The 11,562-nt window shown below is 43.2% G+C and overlaps 1 protein-coding gene across 1 annotated transcript in view; it reads right to left on the bottom strand.

Annotated features, from left to right (window-relative positions):
- Window positions 1-11,562, bottom strand: part of T265_00915 (hypothetical protein) — a gene marked incomplete at both ends in the record, with an annotated part of 141,560 nt that overhangs the window by 120,063 nt on the left and 9,935 nt on the right. Inside the window, 2 exons of the mRNA XM_009164810.1 lie at window positions 6,869-6,991; window positions 7,643-7,872. Of these exons, the coding sequence (XP_009163074.1) occupies window positions 6,869-6,991; window positions 7,643-7,872 (353 nt within the window). The remainder of the gene's footprint in view (window positions 1-6,868; window positions 6,992-7,642; window positions 7,873-11,562) is intronic.

Consider the following 11,562-nt stretch of genomic DNA (forward strand, 5'->3'; position numbering starts at 1 on the left):
TATGGGCAAACATCTATCGCACAATTGGGTAAATTTATGGACACATTTTTGCTTGTTTGGCGACCTAGGTGTGCTTTAACGCTGAAGGTAGCCAAGTTTTACTTGCCAAGATCTAAAAAGCTCCCGTGAAGTTTCGGCTAGGCATTGGCTTCATCAAGGATAACAATGCAATCTTAAGGGGTTGACCAGCAAACCCATCCAAATGCGCATGCTGGAATGGTGTTGAAAAGTTTACCAATCGAATGCCAAACTTGACAAACATATCACTGAACAATGTTAGAGGCTAGATTAGCTACCAAAGATGAACCATCTCAAAACTAAATTAAACAAGCTGGGTCCACCTCGTGATCACGACAGACTGGGTATTCAAAAGCAAGTTGTCTGTATTTTGTGTTGTTGTCAAGCTGTACTTTTGGTGATTAGTAATCCCCAGCTTATTTGAACATTCTTTGCTGTTCTCCAAGACAAGCAAAACATTATCTACTCTCAACTAAGTCGCAACAACAAATGCCTGTCCGTCTTCAGGCGTTACTCGTCCTCGGCGCGCTTTGAATGATTCTCAATAGCCGAAGACATGGTCTCAGCTTAGTGAGTCTTGATCAACAATCTAATGCTGGACAGAAATTGCGTCAAATCTGATGTGGAAATATTACAAATACGAGTACACCTTCTACTGTCGACAGGATTTCATTCGCATGCAGGAGAAATCGGTCTGTTTGATAACCTCTGATTGGCGGGATTGGGCGTAAACTGCGAGACTGTCGATTCTTCGAACACAACTTATTTCACACATCTCGGCTTGTTAGTCCGTCGGATACCTCTTTTGACATCTGTCCGAATGGCTCTTCAGCGGCTCTTCCGCACGTCAGCCGAACCAAACTAATCAGAGGGCGCGCTCTCTTTCACAGTTTTCCAGCTACCCAACAACAAAGCGACAAAAATTAAGAACATTACAAAAATAGCGAACGGTTACCCTCCACGACACTGCGAACTGTCTACTGGTCAGGGTAGTGTAGTAGATGTATAAAACAGACCATCAAATTTGGAAGCGCGCTTTTCTTAGGGTAGGACGTAAAAATTCGTGGTGTGAAAAAGACTTATGAAAGCAGAGGTAATAACTCCCAGTGTTGAATCTGCTTCTCAAAACTTTCAATCATTGGAAGTGGAGAACCTACGTGTGCCATAGGTCACAGCAACCAGGAGCTCCGAACATTGCACCAACAAAGCGAAGGACGCTAAATATGCTTAAACAGGTGGGCAAAATGTTGAGTGCACAGGGGATAAGTGTAAGACTACTGTTGTCATGTACCAGGCGACACCTAGCTGGGGGACCTTACCTGGAGATGGATGGTGGGAATATTGCGTCTGTACTAAACAAGAGTGAAGCTGACGTTGGCGAGTATTTGCGATCCATGATAAACCACTCAGGGGAAGGTAACTGGTATCGATTGTACCCCAAAAGTGCAATCCAACCACAGTTTTGGGCCGATCGGAAATCCACAAAACAGATGTCTCCATGAGACCGTCATTAGATGGGATAGGTTCCCCACCCCGTGAGTTGTCCCAAAAGTGCAACCACAGTTTTGGGCCGATCGGAAATCCACAAAACAGATGTCTCCATGAGACCGTCATTAGATGGGATAGGTTCCCCACCCCGTGAGTTGTTAAGAATGTTGGCAGATTTTCCGAAACCCCTTACGGGAAAACCCAGTACTCATACTAAGAATTTGTACGACTTCGCCAACGTAAAACCGGATGACGTTCTTGTGAGTTTCGACACCAACTAGCTATATACAAAAATGTGCTGCAAGGGGGGTCTTTTGAAATAGCCCGTCAGTCGCCATTGGCAGACTGATTCTGGGAGGAGTTTGAACGATTCGTCTGCTCAACCTCAGTTGGTATTCCCCAGTATTGCCTCATCAATATCTAGTCACGTAAGGACCCTGTGCACAGAAGAACCTGATCAGACAGTGGTCTAAAGTGAAGTGAAGAACAGACTTCGGGGTAATGAATGTCCTGCTCGTTCGATTATGCTTCCATTATGAGGGTTATTGGTCCTTGTGGCGAAACTCAACGGGGAATGGATTGGATATGATGTGGTTTCATATAAACCAGGGACATCCGTAACCATTTGAGGGATCCTAAACACAGCTAACATAAGAGTGGCGTTTCAAACAAGATGTACCCTAAACTCTGTCTTGGTGTAATCGAAGGATCACCTTCCGGGGAAGAAAACCAAGAACAGTGCCTATCAAATGCAACGAGATCACCAACACCTATTTAGAACAGACGGCTAAAGAACTTCACACTAGAGTCATTAAGCATAAGAGATGAGGAAACAGGATGCCGAGAAGTGCAGGTGGATATCGGGTGTCACTAAAAAACTCAGCAATGGTGGGTCATGCGCTAGAAAGGGACTAGTATTTGGAAATTGTTGAAGTTTTGTGACGGGGACCACGATTCAAGTTGCAGTAACTAAGCGCCTAGGCAGGGGATTTCTCAATCCTCCTACTGAAAACCGAATATAAGGCGTAAAATTGGTAAACTTGTAGAGAGCGGTTCTACATGAGTCTAACTGAAGTGTGGCGTGTACCGTTATCAGTGAGGAGTCGCCAGCTGAAGGAGCTTAAATGTGAAGTACGTAGCTCAAGCCAAATAAAAGTCCACATAATTTGACCCCCTAACCAAACCCACATAGACCGAAAGAATTGTCACTGAAATCTACGAAGAACCGTCACCTGAAGAGCTTGAACCCTAAGACCAAGGACCAATGACTTTGTGTTCTATCGGCCCTTTGGCTTTGAGATGTGAGCACCCGCATAAATTTACGAGATGTTTCACCCTCAAAAGTCGGCCAACCAATTCACTCTGGCTGAAGAAGACTTTGCGTCAAAAGTCAAACATTACCCAGCCATAACGCCACGAGGCGTTTTTCGAATTTCCCCAAAACGAAAACCTGTGTGATGTCCGATTATATTTTTGCGCGTTCAGTCGTCTTATCACGGTTCGTCCCAAGCGAAATGAGAAGAATTCAGGCTTTCGATTCTAGTGCGCAAAATCAAGTATGAAGTAGCGATTAACTGCTTTGCTCGGTTCGGGTGGATTGACTGGTGTATACCAAAAACCGATGCATATTGATAAGTCCACATCGTTGGGTGAAAAAGGATGGGTGTCCTGCAACCTTGTAACGAAAGCGTTACGCAAGTTTACAGGTATAACCGTAGCCACTGCTTTGATGAGAGTACTGTTAAAATACCCCCTCCAAAGTGGAGCGAGCAAATGCCACCTATATTACAGATCCCTGTGGTCCTTTTTCGTGTGGCGTGCGCCGAAAGTTCTTCTGAAAGTATGAATCTCAGTTAACTGGTTTGGGAGAAGAGATGGATTAAAGTGGTGATTATTCAAGTCCCTCTGGTGTACGATTTTTTTGTGTTACCGCAGAAGTCCCGGTTTGAGCACAGTATGATAACTTGAAGGACTAATACATTAAGCGTGGGATTTCACTGTTAAAACACAGACGGTCTTCGCGAGGAGCTAACTTACGAAAACAACTGGACGAAATCACAACCCGACGTGCATAATTGTCCTCTGTGACCGATCGGCAGAGCTGTACTTAGCCCCTGGGCTGAGATCCAAGTCGCTGCCATGACATGTCTTCTCCTTATGATGTACAGGTGCTACCTCTCTGCAACCGTACCAAATGCGATTGGCTGTTGCTCCAGCACCGGATGCGTGTAGCAACAGACCTCTGAATCATCCTGGATTCTTCAGGAGAGTAGTCTCATAAACCACCCATGTGCAGTGTAGTGTCGGACGGGCAGCAGGACTATTTATGGCTATTGTGGTTTAGCTTGTCTACTGGCAGAGAGATGGTATCCGTTGCCGGCTTGACTTGCCACAGTGAACCCCACCAATGAATGACCTCACAAAATGGGTAAAGCAACACGTTCAACCACTCAGACGTCCTGTACTCACTGTGAACCCGAGGGTGAACTCGAGGTGACAGATGTAAAACCTGATCAACTGATGGTTCACGGTTGTTCGATCATCCGGGATCGGGGCACGCACTAGGCGGTCTGATGGCTCACACCATCATTAAGATGCATCTTTCACTAGCTAGCTAATGTTAATCGCGTTTTATTGCATATGTATACGTGTAATACACATAAACGGGTACGATTTAATAGTGATTGCATGCGAATTCAACTTGAGATGGCACTGGAAACGAATGGACAAAAGTTCAAAAAGACAAACACTCCAGTAGCTCAAAAAGCGTTGTACTGACAGTCTGGCTAGCTAGCTAGTGTTAATCACTTTTTATCGCATATGTGTACGTGAAATACACATAAACGGATAGCATTTAATACTGATCACATGCGAATTCAACTTGAGATGGCACTGCCACCCATGGCTTCCTCTATTAGTATTCTGTCACAGACTTCATAGTGGATTTCTCTGACTCATTCTGTTTGATCACTATTAAACATGCCGATTCTGATTTGACTGGGTGTCGTTCCACATTGCCTTCAACCACAAATATATCCCAGGAAACTGTAAAAACTACGTACGGATGGTACGCGCGGGTGACCACAAAACAGAAGGGCGACACCCAAAAAAGGAAACCAACTGTAGCTAACACCGGGATGAACTGTCACTTCGTGCTGCTGTGCACTTTATCACCACTAAAGACTGATGTTTTTGTTCCTGGTGTGTGGTTATAACTTGAGTTTTGCGACATGAAACGTTCGTCTCTATGTCATGTATAACGTCTTTTCTGATCGGAGAAATTCGCCCTTGTCTGCAAAAGAAAAACCTGCTATTCTGGGGCGATTATCTGTAGAGCCAACTTGTTTTGTATCCCTAACAAAGCCACGTGGAAACTTATTCGACCGTACTGCAACTTTGAGTAGCCGAAGCTTCTCCTTCACTGTTCCTGGTGTTTTGATTGGTCTGTTTCTGTGGAATAAAGTGTATACCAATTAACGCTTGTAATGCGAGGGATAGAAACTGACAGAATGAACGTGCTGTTCGTTTCTAATGGGTTTCGGACTCACAGAAGGTGATACCGAGCGGCTTAGACTTTAATTTGGTTTTCAAGAGAGGCTCAACTGAATATCTCGTTAGCGATATTCTACAACTGAATATTCTGCACACAGTTCGCCACATGCTTCAGTTGGCACGATATTCGAGATATCGCAGTATATTTTCATGAAGGAAACTACTCACAAGGTTGATGAAAACTCTATGACGACCCACGACCAGTTTCACCCTTCTTGGGGCTCACCAGGTAGGCGCAGTTCCCGAGTTTCCGTCAACCTTAGATTTAAATCAAGACACCCAGACGTTCGAGCCCGCCAGTAAGATTAGTGTTTTCATGGAGTTTATCAGAAAAAGAGGGCTACGCCCCCGTTCTTAGCAATGAAATTCAGTCTGTGCACTTTGCACTAGCTTGCCCACAAAAACGTTGGCCAAATTTAGTCCTTATGAGGACTTCCTATGGTCAAACCACCCCACTGGTCTTAGCTAGAAGACAGAATTAAATCTAACACTTCTGTTAGGGAAAAGAATATGATTCCCTAGCCAGGGTACAGCACGAAATACCGCCATTTCGTTAATAGAGTACGTTGGCAAACGAAGATTCTATATTTAAAGAACCCATTGTCAAATTTAAAATATCGGTAGTTTCCAGGTACGATGAGAGCTCGTGCGTGTTTTCTAAAGAAAACCTTGTATGGGCCTTTCGGAGAGTCCTAGGAAGTGCTACAAGTCAAGCGACGACACGGGGGAAATCCACAGGGCGGATGAGTACACGGACTTAAGAAATCCCCTGTAAACCGTGTGACAGCACATCCAATCGGTTTGAGCCGGTCAACTTTATTCTGTAAAATAAAGCCATGAAATAAAACCCTACACTAGTATATTTTCTTCATCACTGACACTGTTGAGTCAACTACCAACAACTAATTTGCGATCATCCTACGAGATCGATAAAAATGAGTTTTGAAGGTCAGTCCGTTCTGCTTGAAATCAGGGTGTCAGAGACTTTGTCTGGTTTCACTTCTACATTCTTTGTAAGCTCTTACAGTGCGTTTCTGCGCTCTTCTGTCAGAGTACCCTGTTTTGGAAACTGTTAAAAACACAGGTGGTCTATGAGACCCGCCAACTTTGTCGTAGATCAGTTCTCACTTTGTGAAGATTAAATTCTGTGTTTTGCAGTTGAGAATTATACTGGCGGCATTTTAAGTTGGGATTTCAAGGTTACATCTCAACTTATAGTCGACTGGATCTTAAGTTTGATAAGTTCTTAATATGCTTAGTTAAATTGGTTAGTTAAAATTAGTTAGAATAAATTAGTTAAAATTAAATTAAACATGCTTGGTTAAATTAGACGAAAAATCACCACTAGTTTTTTGTTGTGATTGCAATGTTCAGATGAGTGGAATCAAGGACTCAAATAGCATAAAATAACAGTTTCTTGTACGTTACACTTGTTACCCTTTTAATGGTACGTTTTTATGGACTTGAAATATCGCTACACCTGATGCCCCTTGTTCTGAACAAAAGGAGCAAGACCCTAGTTAGACTCATATTCTCTCACTTCGGCAGGTGTTTATGTTTCTCGGTAATGATGTTCCAGCACTTTATATGCACTGAGAAATATACACATGTACTTGGCAATTGAAGCAAGAACCGGTGTGCAATAGGGGTGCGGAAAGAGCCGGGTGGTGGACAAAGAAACTAATAGAGAAAGTGCATTTGGAAGAGTAAGTAAATATTAGGCGCGCAACTATCAAACAGGTGCGTATCACTCTGTTTTCCTTTCTGATTCTAATCTGGTGCATGTTCGCTGGAAATAAAAAGTACCTACCTCGTCAACTTGACCTTTTCCGATAATATAAAGTTGACCAGAACTGACGGTAGCGATCTGCCTATAAGCTTCAAAGCCGGGTTCATCCATTGTGTCGCAGAAACCAGTGAGAACAAATACCACCTGTGGAAAGACGAATGAGAGTTAAATACTGTGGACTTTGACTCAAGTGTTCTCATGAATAAAGTTATGAAATCCTCAGTTTTTAAAAATAAAGCAGCTTGGGAAGCATCGGTTTGCCACAAACGACCACTTAATGAGATCGTCACAGCTAGCTCCATTTACTTCCCCACTGGTTGGAAGATTTACCCACAACTACTTGAAAGATCCGTTGGTGGCGACCTCGCGACCCCCCGAGCTTCAACCTGACATCAACCTCAAGCCCACCGTATGTCTCATTTGAGCACCCACTGAGAAGACCGAACGTTTGGGAGCTGAGTAGATGAAAGTTTGTTGAAACTTAAGTGTTTGTCAAGTGCAACCTTAACTGGAATTACCAATTAGAAGGAGTACAAGTTCATTTTTCACAAAGGAAACTACTCAAAAGGTTGCTGAAAACTCTTTGAGAGCCCACGACCGGTTTCGCCCTTCTTTGGGCTCATCAGGTAAGCGCAGTCCCTGAGTTTCCGTCAACCTTATGTTCTATATAAGTTCATGTTTGGTTGGTGTTTGCTGACTCTCCAACCGGTATAGGTAATATGAACGGAACTGTACTGTCATAGGCTGTCAAATGAGTTCCTTAGTAAGTAAAGGGAGATGCCGATCGATACGTACTTGACTCTGTTTCTGTTGGATTAGGCTGAGAACATTGTCCGTCCTGTTGTAGTCTTTTGCGCTGCTGTCTGTGAAAACATAAATAAGCGAATTTGGTCTGGATGCTTCCAGGGCCAGTTCAATACCCGTGATTGTCATTTCCGGACAGTCACCGCCGCCTTGGGTATACACACTGTCCAAATACTGGTAGAAGGTTTTGGTGGACGTGGTTACTCGAGCTGGCCCGACATCTGCAATGAATAGAGAAGCAAAGGTTTCCAACGTGAGAGCACACCAGTCAAGAATTTGATAACTCTTCGCAGTGCGAACCATCAGTGACCTAGACAAGTGAGCGGCATTGCAGACAAATCCCCGTTCAACGATCACTTTTCGGAGGAAAGGTTTTTAATGCCCACTAGAAATGTTATTCTGGTCATCTTAATATGCACAAAACTTCAGGGCGAGAGTTACAGTCACCCACCTGGTTTCTTGAACCTCACAACGTCCTAAAACCACTGACAAAACGCATGTGAAACTTGGAATCCGGGGTCCGACTAGTGAAAAAATTTCACAGCAACGTACCAGTGGATTTAGATTGAGCTTATTTCTAAAAATAAAGACTTGTGACTGCGCTCTCTGTCATTCAACTACAAAATAACGAGTGCTTTTCCTGGACCGATGTACATTAGATCCACAATTTCGAATCCTATTGGCTGCGGGTTAGGAACAACAAGGTTTTTTGAAGAAACAAAATGGGCTGCCCGTTTTCGTGTCCACTGAATACAGCTGTCTGACCGATACTACTCAAAACCTCTCAGTTCAGTAACTTCCGCTAGGTGAACTTCGTTTATCACCGTCGCTTTGTGATGTTATCCTTTTAATTGTAGTCTACATTTTCATGGACCTTGAGACCAACATCTAGCCGCAAATAAAACTTTGGTTTTCAAAAAGTTGCTGAAATGGTTTCTGCCCATTTTGCGGAAGAAGCATTTATAGAGGAGGAAACGTCATGTCGAATTTTTGCCGCTGTCTGTACTTTTCAGGAGGCGGTCTTGCTATCAACAGACCCCCTACTGGGATCGTCAACCTTAGTTGAGCGTTTGCACGACAAATGTGACACAGAATACTCCGTTTTTATTCGAACTATCTTAGGATATGTTTTCAGTTCAACCGTAACTAAACGTCCGACAGACTGCCGGTATTTTTCATGGGATAATAGTCACATTCAGTAAGAATGAGGTCCACCAGATGGTGCGCCGTGTGTGTGTCACATCTGAGTGGTTGGTTAGCGATGGAAGAGTTTCTTTACTACCTTGAAATTTTGATCACCATGGATGACCGCCAGGTCTTAAGGGATGTGTCTTAGGTTAAGAGCAACCACCAGGATGCCAACTTATCGAGAAATAAGTCGCGTCCATCTGAAATACACAGCAATGGTTGAATTTCATTGTCTATAGGTGGTAAAAAAGCGGAATGTTTGTTTCATTTGAGATATCCTCCTGCTGAAANCTTCTGAAAACGGACCACTGCCTCGTTCCCGGTGAAAAGCATCATCAATATGTACCATACGAACCTTCGGGGGAGATTCGAATCGCTGACTTTTCTACTAGTGATGGGAAGAAGGCCTTCGCTGCGGAGTCATTTACCGGAAAATGCCAACTGATCAGTTAGAGACCATTGGACAGGGAAGCAAAACTCTCATATACATCTTGTTTACAAAAACTGAACATCCATCTTCTCTTGAACGCGTCTTCCTGAACTTTCCCGGATATTCATTGACTTTTGCTCAAATCCAAGCAAATGCTACAAAGCGACTCAAGAAATTCCGCAACAGATCTCCCTTTTCAAGAGACACAAAGCGAATCTACAAGAAGAAAACATACTACTTGCATGCCTCCCCCATCAGTCGTATTACCGTTACACTAGTGGTATAGTGATCTGCCATTCGGCTACAGGTGGCTGGTCAAACTCGAACTTGGGCAGGGCATTATGGCACAGACTATCAGTTACAGTTTTAGAGTCATCTCAACCGCTCCCTGTTGTACCGGAACAGTTAAAAACCAGTAAGCATTAACGTTATTGTGGAGCAGAAAGATGGATGCTAACAAGCACAGTCTTTAATTTGGGCTCAGACTCAGGCTCAGCTTGCTTGAGTGCATTAAGGATCCAGTGAATGTAGCCCCAATTCAGATGCGTGCAACATCACATGTTCTCTTCGAGGTGGGGTCACGAGCATCTTATACCCTAAAAAACAAGGCGTACTTTCGCAAAATTTGCCCGTGACAGGGTAGGGAAGTTCAATGGATTCGGCACAAATCTCACAGTGTCCAACTTTGGGTTTTCGACACGTCCAACACCGAGTATCTAATATAGAAAACAGTGATCCCGAATGCGGATTAGTTAATTCGGGGATCACAGGAAGTACCCTAGTCCTCCCTCTAAGTTCGCTCCGAAAGTGGGATTTAATTTCCTTTGATCACTGTCGGGGAGGAGGGAGGAAAACGAGAGGAAATAGAATATCGGTTTGTACATCGTCAAACCCAGTAATATTTTCAGATCCATCACGTGAATTTTCGCTCTTTATACCGGCCGCCAGCACTCAACCAATGCCATTGGGTGAGCAATAATGTTTCCGTAAACGGTGACAAGGCGTGTACATGTCAATACCAAACGTTCGCGAGCAGCTTAACAGTCGCTTGATCAATGAACTCATCTGGACTACCTATATCTTAACACAATGCCAACATATAAGTGCGGGCTTAGCTATGTGTCAACAAGCACAGTTTTAATGTGTCGTTTCGGAAAATGTGCCGCTAGCTATCAGGCTCAAGGTAAAGCTCAAAGGAAACATGTTTTGCGAAACAGTCAACGTATCACTGTTGAACAGCTTGCTTTGAAGCAAAAAGTTCATAAAACATCCAGGAACAATGAACAATAAGTCGAAGAGTTTTTAGCACCCACGTGAGTAGTATGTTATTTCTAGACAAAATGAGCAAATTTTTTAATTATGAGAGGGAAAGCCGGGTTTCAAAATTTGCTCGGAACATGGGCCTTGAGTTCACTGCATCTTTATAACTGACCACGAGAAACGCTGAATTTTTTGAATGTGTACAATGTACGCAACAGTTTTGTAGATCACCATGCATGCTGAATACATGCTCTGGAGCATATAGCCGAAGAATAATCGTTGGCAAACAATCTGAACAGGTTATAGAACCAGTCGGAGACACTGGAATTCGCTTCGATCAATACTACTTTTGTGTCAGTCATGCTTATGGTGGCATATGAGTACGATTTAGTATGCTTTCGGATAGTGCGCCCCTGTAGGCAGCAATATGCGTTCGACAAAACAGGGATTTCGAACAAGGGAATCACTGCTAAGCTAGTTCATTATGAATTATTTAAATCTGCGAGCTCAGCTATTTACAGGAGTTTGATGAGAAACCGTTAGGAGATTAACTTTGTTAGTTTCAAGTTAAATAAAACCCTTCTCAACGTCGTACGTTGTGAATTTTTCAAGGTGAGGTTCATCGGCACAGTCAAGCTCTTTGATATAAGTAGCTTTCTCTTATCCTGGGCACGTATAACTTCTTTCTGGTCAATACTTCTCGCAATAATTAAATGAGGGTAAAAAACTTGTCATGGGAATTTTATCGATTGCGAAATCATTGGAAAGAATTGTTCACTGATTACAACAGAATCTGATCAGCGAATACACACTCATTTGTGAAATAATTTGACTTTTCGAGAGACTCACCTGGAACCCAGCTGAATCTCTCGTTTGTGATGGCTCCAGGCATCCTAATGTGCTGCATCAGGCTGCCTCATGTTCCAGTCGCTACGATATTCGAGATATCGCAATATATATATATGCATATATATATATATATATATATATGATGCGCTAATCATAAGGTTGCTAAAAATTTGCTACAGACAAC

This window comes from Opisthorchis viverrini (genome assembly GCF_000715545.1).
Source record: "Opisthorchis viverrini unplaced genomic scaffold opera_v5_9, whole genome shotgun sequence".
Classification (NCBI taxonomy): Eukaryota; Metazoa; Platyhelminthes; class Trematoda; order Opisthorchiida; family Opisthorchiidae; genus Opisthorchis; species Opisthorchis viverrini.